The sequence below is a fragment of the Lagenorhynchus albirostris genome, chromosome 15 (assembly GCF_949774975.1).
Source record: "Lagenorhynchus albirostris chromosome 15, mLagAlb1.1, whole genome shotgun sequence".
NCBI lineage: Eukaryota > Metazoa > Chordata > Mammalia > Artiodactyla > Delphinidae > Lagenorhynchus > Lagenorhynchus albirostris.
This window is the reverse complement of record NC_083109.1, coordinates 65,943,085-65,965,533: the sequence shown is the minus strand read 5'-3', so window position 1 is coordinate 65,965,533 and position 22,449 is coordinate 65,943,085. Positions and strand designations below refer to the sequence as shown.

General features: G+C 42.8%; 1 protein-coding gene across 1 annotated transcript in view; it reads left to right on the top strand.

Moving 5' to 3' along the window:
* DNAH3 (dynein axonemal heavy chain 3) overlaps window positions 1–20,351 on the top strand; it is a 194,695-nt gene extending 174,344 nt beyond the window's left edge. The window contains exons 54-62 of the mRNA XM_060124014.1: window positions 3,359–3,584; window positions 6,532–6,776; window positions 8,349–8,465; window positions 11,847–12,001; window positions 12,865–13,032; window positions 14,959–15,101; window positions 17,471–17,675; window positions 18,389–18,526; window positions 19,955–20,351. Of these exons, the coding sequence (XP_059979997.1) occupies window positions 3,359–3,584; window positions 6,532–6,776; window positions 8,349–8,465; window positions 11,847–12,001; window positions 12,865–13,032; window positions 14,959–15,101; window positions 17,471–17,675; window positions 18,389–18,526; window positions 19,955–20,308 (1,751 nt within the window). The 3' untranslated portion in view covers window positions 20,309–20,351. The remainder of the gene's footprint in view (window positions 1–3,358; window positions 3,585–6,531; window positions 6,777–8,348; window positions 8,466–11,846; window positions 12,002–12,864; window positions 13,033–14,958; window positions 15,102–17,470; window positions 17,676–18,388; window positions 18,527–19,954) is intronic.
* The last annotated feature ends 2,098 nt before the right edge of the window (window positions 20,352–22,449 follow it).

Genomic DNA, 22,449 nt, shown 5'->3' with positions numbered 1-22,449 from the left:
AGGGGGTGGGGGGTGGGAGAGGGATGAGTTGGGAGTTCGGGGTTAGTAGATGCAAACTGTTATATGTAGAATGGATGAACAATAAGGTCCTATTGTATAGTGCAGGGGACTATATTCAGTATCCTGGGACAGAACATAATGGAAAAGAATGTAAAAATGAATGTATATATGTGTATAACTGAGTCACTTTGCTGTACAGCAGAAATTAACACAACATTGTAAATTAACTATATACTTCAGTAAAAAAATAAATCAAAAGCAGTCAGTGAGAAAAACAAGATTACCTCTAAAAAACAGCAGTTAGACTGACAGCAAATGTTTCAATAGCAACAGTGCAATTTGTGGAATAATACCATCATTGTGCTAAAAGAAAGTATGCAAACGTAAAATCTATCTTTCAAGAATGAGGGTGAAATAAAGAGGACATCTCAATTAAAAATTGAAAGAAAGAAGAAAAAAAAAAAGAAAATCTCCATGTGCAGGCCTCACCCTCAACCAATTAAGTTAAAATCTTTGTAGGTGAGACCCAGGCACTGTGTTTTATAAAGCTTTTCAGGTAATTTCAGTGTGCAGCCAATGGGAACCACTGACCTAATGGTTTTATCAGCCTTAGAAAATCATTCCCCAGATCCATTATTTCATTAGGGGCTGCAAAATGATGATATTTTAATTCTATCATTCCTCCCACATTTATTAGCTGGAACTCTTCTATAAAGAAGGATTTTTCTTTATCAACTCTTTAGTTTACTCTAAATATAGTTCAAAAAGGACAGGCAGAAAAGATGCTTGGTTCATACTCTTTATTTACCAGCTTTCAGAATAGTGAATTGGTGCCCTAGTGACCTCCAAAGTTACTTAAGCAGTAAGATGGGGGGTTTTTGGTACGATTATTAATGGATTAGTTTTAACATATTGGATGTTTCCAATATAGTGGTATTTTACTCCACTGCTGTCATTATTCTTTTTGATGCTCAGATTATTCAGTCATTGGCCTGTGGTAGCACCTCTGTATCAATATCCTTTTCACATACCCCAGTGGTTTTTGATAACTTCCTCGCTGTGTAGAACTACCATATATATTTCAGGCTTATCTTGAACAAATGTTTCTCCAAGGAACTCCAATTCCTTTAGCAGGTGATGGTATTTGGAGACCTGGGGTTCCCATCACTACGGAATGCATCATTGATTGCAGACCTTACTTTCCACTAATTCTCTTTTCGGCTGTATCTAACCTGCTTTTTTAATCAGTGCTTTGAGTTTTTATCTTCAATGACGGTGCTTTCCATTTCTAGAAGTTTTGTTTTGTTCCAAATCCATGTATCTTTGTTTTCCATAGAACTCAGAATTTTGTTTTCCATAGAACTCTGAATTTTAGGCTACTGACTCAAGAAGCAACGTGGAAAAAGTAAACAATTCTTCAGTGAGAAATTAAAACTCAGGGGTGTAGATTTACAGTACCCTATGGTATGGGATTCTCAAGCTGAGGAATTTCCCATAAAATTGATCCAGAAATTTCCCATAAAATTGATCCAGAATGGCAAGATGCTGGGGACACCAGTGTCTGCATATGCAAAATTGTTCTGTTAGGGCACTCCTAAAACCCAAGATGTATCAGACTCCCACAAAATAACACAAACTTGCTGATTGTGAACTCAACAATAAAAAATTATAAACTACATGAGGAAATATATAAGGCATAATCACTATAAAGGCATAATCAGCCCATAGAACAATCAAAAGACTTAACCCCCAGTATTCTGGGGGTATCATGGGCTGAACTGTGTCCCTCCCAAATCTGTATGTTAAAACCTAATTCCCAGTACCTCAGAATGTGACTGTATTTGGAGAGAAGGTCCTTCAAGAGTTAGTTGTGAGGTCATTAGGGTAGGTCCTAATCCAATATGACAGGTGTCCTTATAAGAGAAGATTAGAACACAGACACACTGACAGGAAGAAGACCATGTGAGGACACAGTGAAAATATGACATGAGAAAATGGCCACAAACAAGCCAGGGAGAGAAGCCGCAGAGGAAACCAACCCTGCCAGCACCTTGATTTTGGATTTCTAGCCTCCAGAATTGAGAGGAAATAAATTTCTGTTGTTTAAGCCACCCAATCTTTGGTTGTTTATTATGGCAGCCCTAGCAGATTAATATTGTCTCTAAAAAAGATCATAAAAGAAACGCATCTAAAAATCATTAAAGAAAGAACACAAAGCAGATTTCTGGCCTTCTTACATGAGAGTGCAGTCGTTTGAAGATCCTAACTTTATAAAAAAGTCTCAGTTCTAGCGTCCCACCCCTTGTAAGTGCGAAGCTATATTCCCTGTGGACAAACTCCAACCACTAGACTGGTGAAATAAAGTATTGTATTTTCCAAAGGTGAAATACTATATAACCATGAAAAAGAATATGGCCTTTATATATGTACTGATGTGGAAAAGATCTAAGTGTAAAAAGCAAATATAGTGTTCTACAATTCATGTAAGTATAATAGTGTATACACATTTACTTAAATGCGTGAAATATCTCTGGAAGGACTCACAGAAAGGTGTAACATCGGCTGCCTCTGAGGAAAAGAGATGTGAAAGAGATCTATTTGAAATTTCACTGTCCAAATACCTGTTTTCCTAGTAAAATAAATTTACAAAAACCCAGTTCCTAAATGAACTTATTTGCAAAACAGAATTAGAGTCACAGATGTAGAAAACAGGCTTATGGTTACCAGAGGGTAAGCGGGGGAGGGATAAATTGAGAGATTGGGATTGACATATACACACTACTATATATAAAATAGATAACTAATAAGGACCTACTGTATAGCACAGGGAACTCTACTCAATACTCTGTAATGGCCCATATGGGAAATAACCTAAAAAAGAGTGGGTATATGTATATGTATAACTGATTCAGTTTGCTGTACACCTGAATCTAACACAACATTGTAAATCAACTATGCTCCAATAAAAATTTTAGAAAGAAAACCCCAGTTCCTAATTCTTTGGTTATGTGCTAACCTTTCTAGTTTGGAGTTCCCTCTTCATTTTTGGCACCTGGGAATTTCTCTTCCTTTCAAACTCTTATTTTTTTTTTTTTCAGTTTGTGTCTTTTTTTTTTTTTTTTTATGAAGAATGTCTATCTATTTAGAGCAAAAGAGGAATCAGTAGTATCTTCGTTCACCATCTTACCAGAAGTCTAAAGCTTCCTCAGAAAGATGCTAATTTCATAATTAACAAAAGCCAGTGGCTTTCTTTCTGAGTCCAGAATTTTAATGTAACCCCTTCTTCTGTGTTGTTATTATTAATACAGTCTTAAATAGCCTGTTCTCTTTCAAAAGCCTTTTTTCTTCCTGATCTCAGGCCTGCTGAAATTTGCTGATGATCTTGGCATGGGAGGTGCCAAAACACAGACCATCTCCCTTGGCCAAGGCCAAGGCCCTATTGCTGCCAAAATGATTAACACTGCCATCAAAGATGGGACCTGGGTGGTCTTACAGAACTGTCATCTGGCCACGAGCTGGATGCCTGCGCTGGAGAAGATCTGTGAGGAGGTGATTGTTCCTGAGAGCACCAATATGGGATTCAGGTGAGATGCTGCCCCACCTCTGAGTCCCTCAGCCCCAACCTCAAGTTCCAGACGTCATGCTAATGGCTGGGAAAGCAAAGATGAGCAAGACACAAGGGTATTGTGTAGACACAAGTTCTACCCTTAAAGAAGCTCTCAGTCTAGTAGAAGGCAGACCATAGATGAATAATGTTGATACCATGCAATACCTGCTGTACTTGTTTGAATAAGAATGGAAAAGGGAAGGAAAATTTGGGGAAGACCTGGAGTACCGAAAGATGAATAGGAGTTTTCCAGGAAGGACATTCCAGGCAGAAAGGGCAGCATTTGTAAAAGCAAAGGAAAGACGAAGAAGTTATCCTATGATTCCTGGGTATACACTGTGAGCAGTTGTTTTTGGGAGGTGATAGGAGATGTGCCTGGGAAGGTAGATTAAATGCCAGCAAATCGGAGTTTTAAAACTTATTTGCCTAAAAACAAAAAAAAATCCACCCGTAGTCTAGGCACTTGATCTATCCTATACTTGTTTAGATCCATGGAATTTTAATCAATACTGGAAACAGCTATTTATTTTCTGTGAACTTTAAAGCCCAGCAAGACTGGGCCTAAGTATTTGCATTTAGAGGATGATGAGATGAAACAGACTTCAAAGCCCCTTTTAACTCAAATGTTCAGTGATTCTTTCATTCTGGGCCAGGGGTCAGCAAACTATGGCCAAATCCAGTCTGCTGCCTGTGTTTGTACAGCTTGCAATCTGAGAATAGCTTTTACATTTTTTATGGTTGAAAAAAATTGAAAGAAGTATACTATTTCATGACATGTGAAAATTATATGAAATTCAAATTTCAGTGTCTATAAGTAAAGTTTTATTGAAATACAGCCATGCTCACTCATATACTGTCTACGACTGCTTTTATGCTTCAAGTAGTTGTGACAGAGACCATATGGCATGCAAAGTCTAAAACATTTACTCTTTGATCCTTCATAGGAAAAGTTTGCCAACTCCTGCTCTAGGCAACAAAGTTTGCCGGTTATTTTTATTTTAGTCATGTCTGCCTGAAAATAGAAAAGCGTTTGGTGTTTATTTACAAAGCCAGATTAGGCCGTAGTTGATTGTATTCACGTAAGACTCATATGAGATTCATGTAAGAGTTTAAGAGGAAATCCATTAATTTCAAGAATTCTATTTGCTTTTGGATGCTGAGTTGACTCATTGACCATCAGGGACATACTCAATGAAGAAAAATTATTCATGTTGACATTTAAGGTCTTCTGTAATATGATCTTAACCCAAGTCACAAACTCAAGTGCCTATACAACGAGGAATGTAACATAAATGAGTGAAGAGGACTGGGCACAAGAAATATTCCACTTTCCACAGTACAATAGCTATCACCATGGATGGGCAGCCTCAGTGTTGAATACCGGTAGAGAGTGGTGGGGACTGTGGTGAACTAGAGGCACATGCCCTGTAGAGAAGAGCAGTTACTGCCTACTCCCAGCTGTTGCCAAGCAGGGATACAGGCCTCTTGTATCCAGATTTTATGACTATTTTAAAGGAAAGACGGGAATCTAGAACTTTTAAAAGAAAGCCCTAGATTTTTAAAAGTTGGCAACTACTTCAAAAATATGTTACAGCATTGTGTTGGTTTGCATGGTGAGAGTTCAACATCACCCATCTGCAGACTGAAGTCAGGCCACAGGCCCCCAGGTTATGGCCTCTTCCCTCCCCTCTGAGGCCTGTGCCTGGACCACAGCAGGCTGCCCACTGTGGGCCTTACCACATCCCCAACTTTTCCTCCTCCGTGCAGTTGCTCAGCCTGTGTCCTGTGTCTTTAATGACCTTCCATCCCCAAATCCTCCTGTTGGAAACCTCTCTAATGTCTAGCAAAAAAGAAAAACAAACCCACAAAAATGAAACAAAACAGGATGCCACAGTGTGTATGTAACCTGAGCTTGAGTAAGAAAAACAAATGAATAAAAGCCTGGAAGACAATATGCCAAAATGTTAACCTGTAGATGGTAAAATCATGTATTTTTTTCCTTTCTAAATACTTTTACCTATGTTCCCATTTCTTATGGGCATAGATATACTTTTATTATTTAAGAAAAGAAATCTTCCATATTCTCAAGACCCATTTCTAATGCCATTGGCCTCTATGGCAGGGATCAGCAAACTTTTCCTGTAAGGGCCCAGATAGTAAATATTTTAGGTTTTACAGGGCATGTTGTCAGTTGCAACTGTTCAGCCCTGCTGTTGTGGCATGAAAGCATCCATAAATAATTTGTAAATGAAGAGGTGTGGCCATGTTCCAATAATATTTTATTTACAAAAACAGGCTAAGGCTAGATTTGGCTCCCTGGCAGTAGTTTGCAGACTTCTGCTCTCTCCACCCCGTGGAAATCTCTTCTTCCCATGGACCCCCATGGCCCATTATTTCCCTCCCTCCCTGTGGTCTTGATTTTATAACTCCTTGGCATTCTGTTTGCTTGTCTTTTCTCCCCTCCCCAGCTCCCATTTCCCCTCCTAGCAGCAAGGCTGTGAGTATCTAGAAGCAAGAAACAATTCTTTTCTCATTTCGGCCACTCCTGGAGTGCCGGGTATAGTACTTGACCATAATAGACGCTCAGAAAGTCCAGCAGGGCAGGAACATGGTGTAGTGATTAGGACACAGGGCCTTTGGAGTCAGGGAGCCCTGAGTTCATCTTGGTTCTGCTGCTTCTAAGTGGTGTGTCCTTGAAAACCCCACTTGACTTCTCCATGCCTCTGTTTCCTCACTGGTAAAGGGGATAATAAATCATAGGGTGGCTGTGAGGATTAAAGTAAATGAAGGGATATAAATTAAATTTTTATCTTGGGGTTCAGCATCTAGTGATGCTTAATAACTGGTAGTTATTATTTTCTGTTACTGTTTTTCAATATAATGTATTGCGTTGCCGTAAATAGTCGGGTCTGTTGTTCTTCCAGACTCTGGTTAACCAGCTATCCATCAGAGAAGTTTCCAGTCAGCCTCCTCCAGAATGGGATTAAGATGACCAATGAGCCCCCCAAAGGGCTCCGGGCCAACCTTTTGCGCTCTTACCTCAGTGACCCCATCTCAGACCCCGTGTTCTTCCAAAGTTGTACAAAAGCAGTGACGTGGCAGAAGCTGTTGTTCGGCCTTTGCTTCTTCCACGCCGTCGTTCAAGAGAGGAGAAATTTCGGAGCCCTAGGTGAGAGGTGGCAGCATACCTGGATTGCCTGGGGGAAAGATCACAGGCAGATACAGGGGTGCGTTCGAGTTTGTACCCAGGGTTGCCAGTAAAATAGGGTCTAAGTATGTTCCATGCGATATTGGGGACATATTTATACTAAATATGATTCATTGTTTATCTGAAATTAAATATCACTGAGCGTCTCTGTATTTTTATTTAACAAGTCTGGCAGTCCTATAACCAGGTCAATATCAATGTCAGGGAAAGAGGTGATGCTCCAGAATCAGAGGTCCCCTAATTACGGAAGTAATATGATAATGAGAAGAGGGGAGGCCCTTCCCTTTGGTGTATTTGCCTAGCTTGGGTATCATGGCCACTCTCCAGGGAATCATCACCAGGTGATTTATAACACTTTAGTTTGCTCTCTTTACCTGTGCATAGCAATGAAAGAAATACAGCTGGGACATCTGTTTGTGCTTCTCCTTGAAAAAATAAACATAAATTTCTTTATTAATGTAACTTATCCATGGCCTAACTTAAGTGACTCAATATTCTTGTTAGAGCAGATCATCTGCTAAATGCAGATCCCATATCACCATGGTTTTAAGGTTGGATTATTTTTCTCTCACGCATGGGCTGAGTCTAATTCTTTTCTTGAAATGACCCACCTGAAGGTATTCTTAGCCATTCTTTCGGGTTACAAAAGGAGGCAAATTGTCCTTTTGGTGATTCTCTCAGAACATCCTCTTTCCTTCTACCTGCCCCAGTTAGCTCCACAGACCACCTGACCCTTCAACTGAGGGTTTCAGAGACGAGACAGCCAAAGGGGACACTCCCTCTACATCTGCATCTCACACACCACATTCTCCCACCATCATTCTCCCACCCGCGCCAGACCTCCAAACATCCATACAGCAGTTAGGCTTATAGTCAGCTGCCCAGTTGTGTTCTCTCTGCCAGAACCGAAGTTTTTGTTATTTTATTACATTTTTAATTTGAATGTGAATGTTTAGGAGGAAATTAAACGTCTCCATTGAGCACAGGTCCTCTCATACCCTACTGTCTTACATCCAGCCTGGTTCATACATTTATGTCACTTGTGCAGTCCCACTGGGCATTTACCATTATAACACTTGAAAATACAAGCAATAGTTTCTTCAAGGCCTGCCATCTAGTTCTCCCATGAGTGGGAGGAGGGGCATTCTCAAAGCTACCTTAGTTCTATTGCCCAGTCACAGACAGTGCTCTCTAGCTGTGCTTGGGTGTTATTTTTGGCGTTCGGTGCATTACCACAGTATTCCAGCCAGGGTGAATAACTCTCATTCCACAAATCCCAGGATGTTAACATCTTCCTTATCAAATGGGGGAGATCCATAAGGAAACTGACTTTAGAATGGATGTTTTCTCAGGCAGGATGTCTCCCACGTTGGCAGTAAAGGTCAAAGCTAATAGTTGGCGTGGTGCTTGATAGTCACAGGGCTGGAAGAGGCTCTTGATCCATAATGATGCTTAATTCCACCAGCTCAGTCTCTGAGTGGAAATTAAGAGCTCTCATCCCTGAAGCATCTAATTTATCTCTGCCTCACGCAGGTTGGAATATTCCTTATGAATTCAACGAATCCGACCTGAGGATTAGTATGCAGCAGATCCAGATGTTTCTGAATGACTACAAGGAGGTGCCGTTGGATGCTCTGACCTACCTGACAGGTATTTACGGAAGGAGGCTTTGGCAACCATAAACCTCCACGATTATGCTCCACCTTCCTGCTCCTCTGCTTCCATCTCCATTTGTTTACTTACTCACTCATGCTTTCAGCAGACATGGAGCTCTTAATGATGCTGGTCACCATGCTGTATATTGTAAAACAAACCAACAAAAACAAAAAACACACACAGAAAAATCAAGATCAATCCCTCCCTTTAAGGGGTGCACAGTCTACAAAGGGAGGGAAATATAACAAAATAAATAACAGTACAGTGATAAGTTCAGTAAGAGAAACATCTATAAGATAGCACAATGATTAAATTTCAGACATGGGGTGGGGATGATTAGGGAAAACCTCCTGAAGGGGTGAAAGATGGTTTTGAAGGATAAGTAGGAGTTTTACAAGTGGAAGAAGAAAGCGGGGGCAGGCGGTGGGAAAAAGGAAGGAGAGCGCTCCCAGCAGAGGTGCCCTGAGGTGAAAGTGACACTTGCTGTTTTGTATTAAAGCAATTCATCAGCAATCTTTTATCAGTCGTCCAATATATACTAGTACATAATATGGAAGAATGTAAATATATAAGACTTGGTCACTGCCCTCAAGAAGCACACCATGTAATCCCAGAGATAGGAGATAAACTATAGATGAGCTAAATGAATGGATTACCATGGCCAAAAGTCAAAATGCAGCTCAATAGAAAAACCTGGGCATCTCCCAGGTCACACACAAGCTCCTCCCTCAACTCTGGATCCTTTCCCCAATCATACGGCAGGCACTTTACCTACATCATTCAGTCTTCACAGCAATCTTATGAGCTTCACTTTAGTGACCCTGTTTTACAACTGACAAGACCGAGGCCTTAGAGCAGTGGTTCTCAACCAAGGGTGATTTTGTCTCCTAGGGGACATCTGACAAACTGAGGAGACATTTTTTGTTGTCACAGCTAAATGGATGTGCTACTGGGTAGAGGCCAAGGGTGCTGCTAAACCTCCTGCAATGCACAGGACAGCCCCCTACAACACAGGGCTACCCAGTCCAACATGTTAATCGTGCCAAGATTGAGAAATCCTGCTTTAGAGTGATTAAATTCATTTGTAAAAGGTGACCAAGACCTTAACTCAGCACAGTGTCTCCTAAACCAAAACCCCAGGGGACACACAACATAAGTTCAGTGGATTTTAGTTGGGTGAGAGAACTTTTCCAGAGAAATGACCCATATTCCCATTATTCCAGACCACACAGAAGCACATCCCAGGGCTCCCCTTCAGATCACAGAATGAGTGCATCATTGCCCTGGAATGAGGTCTTGGTATTGGATGCCTGCAGCTCATAAACCAACCTGCTCCAGCTGTGCCACCTGGCTTGAGGATAGTCACTTTCCAGCTGCACCAGTCAGAGAGCCTAGTTAGTCTGAGGTAACAAGCAATCCCCAAATCTCAAGGGTGTGAGACACTTCTTGCCCATTCTGCATGTCCAGTGTGAATTGGCAAGGGTGTCTGCTCATTGTAATTATCTATCAGGGGCACAGTTGGCAAAGCCTCCACCAACTTTTGATACCACCATCTCAACATACACTTGTGTGGTCACTGCCACAGGGTAGCACTGACGAGCTGATGCCAGGAGTTAAATGTGCAAGAACTTGTCACCTGGCCCCACCTCACTGCCAGAGGCCCCGGGAGTTATAACCTTCCTGTGTACCTGGAAGGAAAGAAGATCAGATAGAGATGATTATTAGAGCTCTGTACTGACCGCAAGGGACAGACTAACCAGAGAGACAGGTCTTATTTGGAGAGTGGTTATCGAATTAGATGGGCCAAAGTCAAATACATTCTTAATCTGGTACCCCCAACCCTGTGGCAGAGCCAATGGAGAATCTAGAAGAGATATAAGGCACATCCTGGCCCCTTTAGGAACTTATGCTCTTGCTACAAAGAGGAGACATATAAGTAAAGAAATGTACCTTCCTTCATAAACATAAAACCCAGAGCCTATAAGGGTATCCCCTGAAGTAAAATTTGCTGATGAGAGAGTGGAGGTGGAACCCTGAATCATGACTCTGTACCTAAGGTTTACCTTCACTGGTAGTCCCTCTTTGGTACTCTCTAGCACTGCCATGCTGACTTCAGGGGGGAACTACTCTCCCTTTAATATTGTAGCTCTAGTGTTGTCATAAACCTCTTTACAGCTGGGACAAACTATAATGTTCCAACTAAACTTTGCTAAAGGCCTGAGAGGTCAACAGAGAGAGATCTAGATGGTCTGGCTTAAGGTCAAATAGTTTTTGCAGGGCTCAAATTACTCAGTGGGTATGAGCTTCCCCTTAGTCTCTTACTTCTTCCTTGATGAGCCACCAGGATGCTCCTCCTAGACATTTAGACCCCTCCAATACCAAGAGAGGCTGAGGCCTCCTCAACTTGAGTCATACTTCCTGTTTCATGTCTGTAGACCTGCTCCTTCCTAGAATGATTAGAATTGGAAATGAGCCCACCCTTCAGGGGAGCCCTTGCATGCAAACACACACACACACACACACACACACACACACACACACACAGAGATGTCTTTTCCTTGCACACTAGTGTGTTGTCCCCAGCTTCCAAATACCAGGTGGTACCCACATACTGTGGGATCTGATCCAGCTAGAAAGTGCATCCTGGGTTGGTGAGGTGGATTTGATGGCCCCTCAAAAAATAACCTAATTCTTTTTGTAGAAATCTGCGTGTAGAAACCTGAGTCTCAGAGAATGATGTTGATGATGGGGATGGGGGTAGGAGAGTCATATCCCAAAGAAGTATATATAGGATAATCTTAATTTTCTAAACTGTCCGTATTTGTAAAAGCTGTAGTTGAATGCTTTCTATATGCTAAGCATTGTACTAAATGCTTTATAAGCGTTGTTAACCACAACGACATAAGGTAGGTATGCAGTTATCTCTACTTCTAGACAGATGAGAAACTGCTAATAAGTGGCAAGAGTTGGAGCCCAGAAACTGGCTGTAATTGGAGCTCAGTACTGTCTCATGCCAGAGTTCTTGCCCTGAACCACATTTCTATAATGCCTTTCACATTTATGTACACATACACACAAATGTCCAGACGAATGTCTGGAAGATGCCTAAATGTTAACAGTTACCTTTGTTGGAATTATTGGTGATTGTTTTGCTTTTCTTTCAGTTTATCACTATTTTCTAATTTCTGATATGGTGAACATGTATTATTTTTGTGGCAACCATAATACCAAAAAGGCCTGGTCTCATCCCAAGCTGAGCATGGTTTTAGCAACCCTGTGTCTCAGCAGAGCTCCTTGGCTGGAAGAATCCTCTATTTTAGGTTATTGACCAAGTTCATTATGGGCTCAACTCCTTCTTCTGTTGGTTGTCCCCAGGGGAATGTAATTATGGAGGCAGAGTGACAGATGACAAAGACAGAAGGCTCCTGCTATCCCTTCTGTCCACGTTCTACTGTAAGGAAATTGAGCAGGACCATTACTGTCTTGCTCCTGGAGACACTTACTACATCCCTCCTCATGGCTCCTACCAGGTGAGGGGCAGGGGAGGGAGAGGTCCCTCTGTCCCCCCAGAGGGGCTTGGCGGTCTCCATGTGGCTAGGGTTACAGTGTATCCAAGGAGGGCCCAGGGATAGCTTGGGCTTCCTGACTCGGGTCCATAAGCTATTTCAAATCTTCCCAAAAGCCTACAAGATACACATTATTACTGTTTAATGAATGCTGGTCATTTGGTAGACAAGATCTTTCAAAATATGGGGTCCATCTGGGGAGAAGGGGCAGGGATGTTTAAGATGAAGCCTTGGTAGTGAACAGGATGGAAATTGCTACTTGAAATCAAAGGTTCAGAAGGTGGCAAAGGGAGGAACAGAAAAACTGGATGGGAGAATGATAAAAGGAAGAAGAAAACAAGAAATCTGAAGGAAGAATGAAAAGGGCTTACTTTCATCGAGTACCTGTTAATGTGCTGAAGCCTTATTCCTTCATAACCTCATTTATTTTCCCACTTACAGATAAGGAAACTGGGCTTTCAGGTAACTAGCTCAAGGTTACACAGTTGGTTTAAGATGGAGCTAGGATCCAAATCCTGTTCTGCCTGAATCCAAACCCAGTTTTTGTCTCCAAAGCTAAGACTGCTGGGGGAGCAGGGAGGAAGCCAGCAGAGGTGGGAGGGGAGATACTCAGTCCATCTACCTTCATACTCATACTCACTCCTCCGAAACCTGCATGAGGGAAAGCTTGGGATGTCTTGGCCCCGGCGGTGTGTGCGTGTGTGTGTCTATGGCCTGTGCTACCGAAAGAGTGTGATTCCTGCATGGGTCTGCTCTGGCAAAACCTTGGGTGATCTGTGGGACCCCAAGGAACCTGAACTTATGTCAACTGAAGATTTCCTTTCCAGTCCTATATTGAATATCTCAGGACCCTCCCTATCACCGCCCACCCAGAAGTGTTTGGCCTGCACGAGAATGCCGATATCACCAAAGACAACCAGGAAACCAGCCAGCTGTTTCAAGGGGTGCTGCTGACCCTCCCTAGGCAGTCAGGAGGGAGTGGCAAGTCCCCTCAGGTAACCAGGCTTGAATTCAATTTCCCAGGCAATTTTTCATCTAGTGGGCGTGCAGGATTGTGGCTGATGACCAAGGAGGCAGAAAAGTGGAGGCCTGGCAGACCCCTGAGGGAGAATGTGGGTGCTCTGGTCTTACTGCTGAGGTCTTTAAATACTGAGCTGGAAGAGCACCGGTGTTTCTAAAATGTCAGCTATTCCTATATAACCTTCATGATTCATTGCTATATCCACATATCATCTGTATTCCATTTACATAATACTTAAAACTAAATCTCTTTTGCTTAAAAACATTTATTTAAAAAACTGCACATCAGGACCATAAGTGGAAACCCAGTACCATTACCATAATGTCATGACAGCCACAAAAAGCAAACAAAGGCTAAACATTATTAGGTTCTTCCAGATGCTGCTGCTGCTGTCTTTCTGGCTCCTTGGGAAAAGGGGAGGGTCAGCAAGTGTTCCAGAGCAGTGTCAGCCCTGACCTGAGACTTTTTCCTTGAAGGGAATGAAAGGAAAAAGGTGGCCAGAACTTGACAGGAGAGTGACTTTCCCATCATGTGACTCAACGTTATTTGCTCTATGTCCTGGAAACACCTGGAATCATTTTGGGTATCTCTTGTGATCATTCCACACATTGTGAAGGACTGATCCTGTCTACCCTCCTTGGTCTACAGATGAGGGCAAAACAAACCCTGCAAGGAGTGACCCACTTCAGGGCATTCAGAAACACAGAGGCAGTGCCAGGCCCAGAACCACATCTCCTGACTCCACCCTGATCTCTCCTTTCCTTCTCTTCCCTTCTCCAGCTTCTGAGCTACTCCATGTTCAACCCTGCTCAGCTGTGGACTTTGCATACAGTTGGCCTTGCATATCCACAGGTTCTGCATCCTTGAATTCGACCAAAGATTGAAATATTCAGAAAAAAAAAATTCCAGAAATTTCCAAAAGGCAAAACTTGCATTCACCCCACTTCAGCAATTATTAAAAAGCATTTACATTGTACTTACAATTATTTACATAGCATTTACATTGTAGTAGGTATTATGAGTAATCTAGAAATGATTTAAAGTATGGGGGGGAGGGGTGATGTGTGTTGGTTCTATGCAACTACTACACCATTTTCTATTAGGGACTTGACCATCTGTGGAGTTTGGTCTTGCAGCCAATCCCTAGTGGATACCAAGGGATGATTGTATTTGGCTTCTCAATTTGGTTCATAGTACCATAAGTGGTAATATGTGTGAAGATAAAGCAGCCTGGTTTGTGTGTCTCAGCTTAGGGATGGAAATTCCCCTCACAGTGGGAAGAGGGAAGGAAGTGTACATTCCAGCCTCCTCGAGCCAAAGGACGGCAGAGCTGTGTTTCTCTCCCACACCTCCTCTTCCTACTCTTCCTCTAGGCCTGTCCCCTCCCTACTTGGCTAAACTCACTGCCATGGGCTATTCTTAATGCTGAGGAATGGCCTACTGCCTTCCCAGGTGTCCATGTCACTGGGACAGAGCAAAGTCTCACCTGCACCTGGAGCTGGTCCTAAGGGGCTGGCTATGAGAGCCTTGGGAGATTGTCTCCCAGGGGTGACCTTGAAGATTTGAGCAGTTCTGCAGGGTTCAGCACTGCCCTGAGTCTACGTGGCTGGCTGAGCACGAATTCCCCACCTGGCCCTCAGGCCCTTGCTCAGGACTTTCATTGTTCAGCTTAGAGGTGATGTCCTCCCTAAGGCTGGGGGCAGGGGTGGGGGTTGGGAGTGGGTGGGATGGGTATCCTCCTTTCCCTCAGGGCAGAATTGGCTTCTGTAGGAGAGTTCCCAGAAAGGTCCTGTAGACTGTGTTTAAAAAGACAAAGGCTCACTGCTTCATGTTTAACTGGACAAAGCCACAGCCCGCTGGCCTTGTGTCTCATTCACCTCTCTAATGCTTACACTTTAAGGAAGTGGTTGAGGAGCTGGCCCAGGACCTACTCTCCAAGCTTCCCAATGACTTTGACTTGGAGTTGGTCGTGAAGTCGTACCCTGTGGTCTATGGTGAATCTATGAACACTGTCCTAAGGCAAGAGCTCATCAGATTCAACAGGTGGGCTGTATGGTCTTACTTGGATCCTGGGAGTTGGTGTGAGGGGTAGAATCTAATGGGCAGTAACTAGAATGGACACTTGATAAGGGTTGCTGTGCAGAGGTGGTTTGCCCTACCTTGTAGGAAGGGCTGTAAATAGGGCCATCCCAGCATGTGTTGGCCCAGGGTTAAATCAGTTCCTTCTATTCATTCTCTCTCGTTCATTCATATGACATCTGTAAACTGGGGTGAAAACCAATACCGAGCACAGGCTAATAGTAAAAGTAATCATTAAAGCCACTTTTATTGAGCCTTTAGTGCTAGAAATGGCTCCAAGCACCACTCATGCCTTTGCATTCAAACCACACCATAGTCTTTAAAAATATGCACAGTTAGTAATCCCTCTACCACTGTTTTACAAATGAGAAAACTGAGACAGAAGGGCTAAGTAACTTGCTCAAGGTCACACAGTCATTCAGTGGCAGAACTGAGTTTGAATCCAGGCTCTCTGATTCCAGAGCCCATGCACTTAGCCAGTATGTGAAATCAGGGTAAACTTAGAAAGGGGTGAGGAACAGTTCATCCCATTGCCGCTACCACAGGGGTAAGGAAGGGCTATTATAAGATGGCCATGGGGCTAAGGGTCTCCGGCCTTCTATTCTAGTCCCTCCTCACTTCTCCTCCAGGTACTAGAGCATAGAGCCCAGTGGGATCACCTTGATCTGATTTCTAGATAGTCAAAACTGAAAGAGTTCCCAAACACCATCTAGGCCAGATGAGGAAATTCATCACTTCTGCCTCCACGTCAAGGTTCTTGCTGCTCCAAATACTCTTCAGTGCTGCTGTCTCCATTTTGCTTCATTGGTCATTGCTCGGTTTTAGGGACAGCCCTGATGCCGAAAGACCGGTGACTTGAAGAATGTCAACTAAGAATTTGTTGACTCCCTTAGTCTTAGGGTTACTCCCTATAGTCAGTAGGCATTTGGCTGTGTGGATGACCAAGCCAAGTATGGCGTGTGAGTCAAGGATGCTGACTACTTGAGTCAGATACCTTGGGATGATGGGTTGTAGTCCTCGTTCATCCAGACACCAGGCCAATGGCTTTCCTCCTCTGCCACTCATTCTCTGCCAAGGTCACTGGAGCTCTTGGTGGTTACAGGGGCCTTCACTGGCCTTTACCACTGGCCATTGTGATAGAAGAGAAGAGGGTAACAGCAATCTTATATTTCAGTGATGCTCAGGGTTAACTACTTGGGGCAATATTGTAACGTACTTCCCCACTACCTTTTTTTTGCCTATTCACCCAGTGGTATGAGAAGCCCAAAATGACAGTTCAGCTTCCAATTCAGGGGAACCGTTATTGTGTCTTCTAGGGCAAATATTCCTTCCTTGAGTACTAAAAATCTTGAAACTAGCAGAGCTCATAGTTTCAAGAATAGAAAGAAACCTTTTCCCAGTAGGTTTCAGGTATGATAGAGGTATGTGGTATAATCCCGCAGAGGGTAGCTTTACTCTTGACTCCTCAGCCAAGCACATACACCAATAACACGCTTGAACCTTAAATTCCTCTTAATAGAAATGTTTAGTGGTTACACATCCAGGAATCCCTTTCTTGCGTTTGAGCCTTCTCATGTCCATTTGGCTGGGATTCCATAAGTCTTTGGACATGACAAGCTCTCTCTGGTAGCAGAGTCTTTGGCACTCTCAGCTGAATTCCCTCTGGACTTGATGAGGCCTCATAACAGAGGCCAGAGAGGGAGACAGGTGATCTTGGCATCTCTCAGGCTGCCCTTCAGCTGCCTTTTCTCAGGTATGCGTGCACCTCATAGTCTATAAAAAGAACAACTATAGATCAGAAGCCTTAAAACTGCATTACCCTTTGACCCAGAAATTCTACTTTTAGTAAGAATATCATTATAAATTTCCGCAGTGATTAATATAGATGGATGTTCCTAGTAATGTTGTTTACAGTGACAACAATCTGGAAATAATATGTTTCAGTGATAGAGGAACAGTTAAATTAAATGGAACACCTTGCAGTCATTAAAAAGGACGATTTTAATTTGGTCTCTATTGAATTGGAAAGATGTTCCTTATATGCTAAGAGAGAAAAACAAATTACAAAAAACACATATATAGTATGATCCCATTAAAAAATAATTTGTGTTTACATATAGAAAAATCTAGAAAGATATACATCAAAGTTATCTTTAGGTGGTGAGATAATGGGTGATTTAAGTTTTTCTCATCTTTACAATTCTTCTATCATGAATGTATATTATCTGACTTTTTAAAGGGAGGAAAAGTAAAAGGAGACTTGGAGTCAGTGTACTTGGGGTAGAATGAGGTCACTGGAGAGCCAGGCTGAGTCTGCTCCTTTGTTCTTGCAGATTGACCAAAGTGGTTCGCATAAGCCTCATCGACCTTGGCCGAGCAATTAAAGGGCAGGTTTTGATGTCCTCAGAGCTGGAGGATGTATTCAGTAGCATGCTTGTGGGTAAAGTGCCGGCCATGTGGATGGCCAAGTCCTACCCATCACTGAAGCCCCTGGGAGGCTACGTGGCTGACCTGCTAGCCCGCTTGGCCTTCTTCCAGGTACCTTGGAGTCAGGGTAACTGGGCACCTGGCATTCTCATTCAGGTGGAGAGGACGTTCTGAAATGACGGATTAGAGGCAGAGGGAGTAGGGTAGTCTCACAGCATCCTGGACTGAGCACCTACTGGAAACAGTCTTACCAGGGTTGAGGGCAGGAGGGAGACTTTTCAAAGTCCTTGAAAAGATTATAGCCTCTAGAGGCAGGAGTGGGAACCAGAATAAATGTCACAAACTGGTGTCTCATGGGCCACAGCTCACGGGCTAGTAGATAGATTTGGTTTGGCTGCTTGGTTATTTAAAAATTTGAGCTAGCATATGAACACTGGATTGTTACATATCAAAATACAGATGTTTGTCCTGCAAAAACAGGAAGACCTGAAAGGATGGACCTGCATTCCTGCATGGCAACTATTGCTGGAGATGAGTGGCTGTGGCTCAGCTTAGACAAGGCACACACTCTCCACTGCTACAGCCCCTACCACGCTTTACCGTATCCCTGACACCCGCCTGCACCCGCGCTTTTCTTAAAGTAGAGATATATTTCATTGTACTTTTGTTTCAAAGGGGGAAAATATAAGCTAAACTGAGAGGACTGCCTGTTTCAAGAAAGATGAGAAAAAGCCTATTTCTTTATGGGAATTGTTGTATTACCTGCCTTTGAACAATCTTTGTTGTGTTGTTGACTTTGCATTTTTATTTCTGTGGCTCTCCAGGAATGGATTGACAACGGGCCTCCTGTGGTCTTTTGGATCTCTGGATTCTACTTTACACAGTCTTTTTTGACAGGCGTCTCTCAGAATTACGCTCGGAAATACGCCATCCCCATTGACCACATCGGATTTGAGTTTGAGGTAAGAGGCGTCTTGGGTTAGATCAACTCAAAGGGCCAACCAGAGAAAGCAGTGCTGTCCCTTTCCTTGAGTCCAAACATTTGGATCTGTTAAGGCTCAAATACTTCCGAGATGGTACAAATGAAGTATTTAGCATGACTTAAAGTAGCTCCAAAAGTTATTCCCAACAGAATCAGAGGATTCCTAAGGCTTTGTCTCTGTGTGTATAAAAAGGAATCTTTCCAGAGGAAAATTCTGCCACAGCTGTACCGAGAAAAATGAAAGCACCTTCCACATTGTTTATTCAACATGATGGACTCTTCATTTGGAAGGATGTTAATGGTCTTGTGTAGTGCTTTGCTTAGAGTCAAAGGAATGGCCAATAGTCAAGTATCACCCAGTCCATATTTGGAGAGAAAGTAGTAAGATGGACTGTTATAGAGCACTGTAGAATTTTAAATGCTATAGAAAGATCCTTTGAAATCATCTAGTCCGGAGGTCACAAACTGATTGCCCTAGGTCTTTATTTAGTTTATAAATGAACTTACCTTGATTGGCCTTTGAAGACAATGCTAAGCCAAAATTAATGCAATAAGAAAGCAAAGTAATGGGAATAAACCCTGGAAAAAAGATAAAACTATCTTTTTTTGATGTTGAAATGATTGTATACCTAGAAATCCTAAAAACACACCTATCAGAATTAATAGAATTTGTAAGATGACTGGATACTGGTTAAATATACAAAAATCCTTTTCCTATTCTAGCAATAAATACTTAGAAATGGGAAAAAACATTCCATTAACAATAACAAAAAGATTAGAATTTGAATGATTTTAAATGGAGCTCGTGCTCTCTCCTTCACCATAATCCCCTCCACCCCGCTATTCTCCAACACCTAGACCATTTTCTGCATTTACCAGAAGAAATTTATCACCTCTGAATCTAAACAGTTGTATGCTGGAGCTGGCTCATACTAACTCACCAGAACCTGTTAAAGCTGGTGGTTAAACAATTGATAGGCTGAAATTGACCATGGTGGGAGTCTTTACACCACAGAAATTGACAGCAACTACAAATCAAGGTTTCACTTCTCCTGCTAGAGAACTGTTTTACCAACATGCATCTCAACCTAACCCCTCACTACAGATCGAGGTTCAGAAAGGGGAAAGATTGTGCAAGGCCACTAAGCTAGGTAACAGTTAATGTGGCCTCCTGGCTCTTACTTTAGTGCATTCTCTGTGCCTGCCATATATAAGGGCAGCATGCTAACTAGAAATCAGACCTGGCCCATGTAGCAGGCAGGAATGTTATCAGAGAAGCCCCAGTGTCCTGGGAAATGCATCCTGGGAAAGGCAGACAGTAAAGCCAGTTTGTACTTTTTCACTCTCTTAATGCTGCCTCATTTAGGAAAATGGCAGGTAATGGAACTCACAGCTTCCTGTCTTCCAGGTAACCACACAAGAAACAGTCATGGAGGATAACCCAGAAGATGGGGCCTACATAAAAGGACTCTTCTTAGAAGGCGCCCGTTGGGATAGGGAAACGATGCAGCTCGGGGAGTCTCTCCCCAGAATCCTCTATGACCCATTGCCCATTATTTGGCTGAAACCTGGGGAAAATGCAATGTTTCTGCATCAGAACATTTATGTGTGTCCAGTCTACAAAACAAGTGCCCGAAGAGGTATCCTCTCCACCACAGGCCACTCCACCAACTATGTCCTATCCATTGAACTCCCAACCGACAGGCCCCAGAAGCACTGGGTAAACCGAGGAGTAGCCTCACTGTGCCAGCTAGATAACTGATGGCATCTGTCTCAACACAGAAAATAAAAGGAACTTCATTCTTTTGTTTTAAAGAAGGTGTTGGGGGTAGAAGTTTAGTACTTTATTTATGTATTTTTGCGGTGTTGGGTCTTCGTTTCTGTGCGAGGGCTTTCTCTAGTTGTGGCAAGCGGGGGCCAGTCTTCATTGTGTTGCGCGGGCCTCTCACTATCGCGGCCTCTCTTGTTGCGGAGCGCAGGCTCCAGACGCGCAGGCTCAGTAGTTGTGGCTCACGGGCCTAGTTGTTCCACGGCATGTGGGATCCTCCCAGACCAGGGCTCGAACCCGTGTCCCCTGCATTAGCAGGCAGATTCTCAACCACTGCGCCACCAGGGAAGCCCAGGAACTTCATTCTTGACTGAAATCTAGCTTTCCTTTCTTGATAGTCACATGGGATGATGACGATGATGATGATAACCGTTATATTAATGGAGCACTTGCTATGAGCCAGGTATTTTAGAGCATTCCTATAAGGTGGGTTATTATCCTTATTTTATGGCTGCAGAAACCATGATATAGAGGAAGCACTATTTTCCAAATCAGATAGCTAGGAAAATAGTGGAGCCTAGATTTGAACACAGGCAGTGGGACTCCTCAACCTAGACCTTTAGTCATGTGGCTAAGCTGCCTGGTGGGTTTTTTTTTTTTTTTCCTATTATTTTGCCGTAACTGTCACTGATCTTTAAGTGCTTCTCTCCTAGTCTATTCACATGGGCTAACATTAGGGCTTCTCATAGGTTGAAAGATGCTTGGCCCACTTTTACTTTTTAAAGGCTCTTGATATATTTAAAATGTACTTCTCACAACAATCTTATGCGGTATTATCGTTATCTCCATTTCAGTGATGCAGAGATGGAGGCTTAGAAAAGTAACTAGCTCAATTTTACAGCTAGCCAGTGAGAGAACTGGGACCCCAATTCTTCTCCACTAGCCTACACAGGTGGGCAGAAATTTCAGGAAGAAAGGAGACGCGAGAGAACCATTATTTGTTGCTTGCCATGGTTTGTCCCTGGGCCTTTAGATATCTTGCTTGTACCTATGTTGGATATGATTGTCTCCCCCTCTAGAGGTTCAAGGAGACTAACTTGCCTACAATTATCCAGCTCTTTCACATTGAAAAGCCAGGTTTTGAGCCAAGGTCTATCTGGCTCTAGAACCTGTGCAGTTTTCACTGCTTCACGCGGCCTCCTTGCTGAGGACTTCACTATATTGTGATGTAGAATCTTAGAAGAGATGCGTAGTTCCAACAACCATGTCCAAGAAATTTCTAGTTTATCACTGTTTCTCCCCAGGGCCAGCTGGAAGAGAATCCTGAGGGAGATAAAAATCAAATTCTTGATATATTCTCAACCAACTCTCTCTTGTGGCTCTTTGGCTCTAAATGGCTACTTCTAGGGCATTCCCTTGGTCAGTCCATAGATGAGCAAAGACATAAGGCTTTTTGGGAATCTTAATGTGTCTGGCCTGGCTTCCCTGCCTCTTCACTAGAAGAAATGTCCTGACTTGGGGTCTTTGATTTTTCTTAAATGAAGCTTCTGAGAACCACATAAACATATTCCAGAAAACTTGTTTCTTCATGGGAATGTGGAGCCAATCAAATTCTGATTGAGGACTCTGAATTCTGAGATCAGCAAATCATCTAATTGATCCTAAGTGCAAAAGGGGAGTTCTCCAAATCTTGCCTGGGGCCGATAAAGAGACGGTGAGGTGGAGCCACTCTCTTCCAGCTCCAAGTAGGTAGCTTAAAAGCTGTTTCTCGAAGAAACATAACTTTTTCCAATAGAGGAAAGACAATCAGAATTAATAGATAGCTGGAACTGCCTTATTCTCTATTATTCCAAATAGATTGCTAAGCCATGTGAGATGGAAAGACGGTCAGGATCCCAAATCCCTGAATCTTCGACTGGCTAGGTAAGTCAGATTGTAAGCTATGAGGCAGTGAGAAGGTTGCTAAGAGAACTGAATTTCTCTTACAGTTATCTAACTCCACCTTCAGCGGCAAAAGCTGAGGGAGGCAGGGACTGTTTCGTTCCTCAGGGGTCAAGGGACAGGATGTTCCTGTACGATGGATTAAATTTTTGTAACTTAAAAAATTTCCCTCAATTCAAAAGATTCCCCTAAAT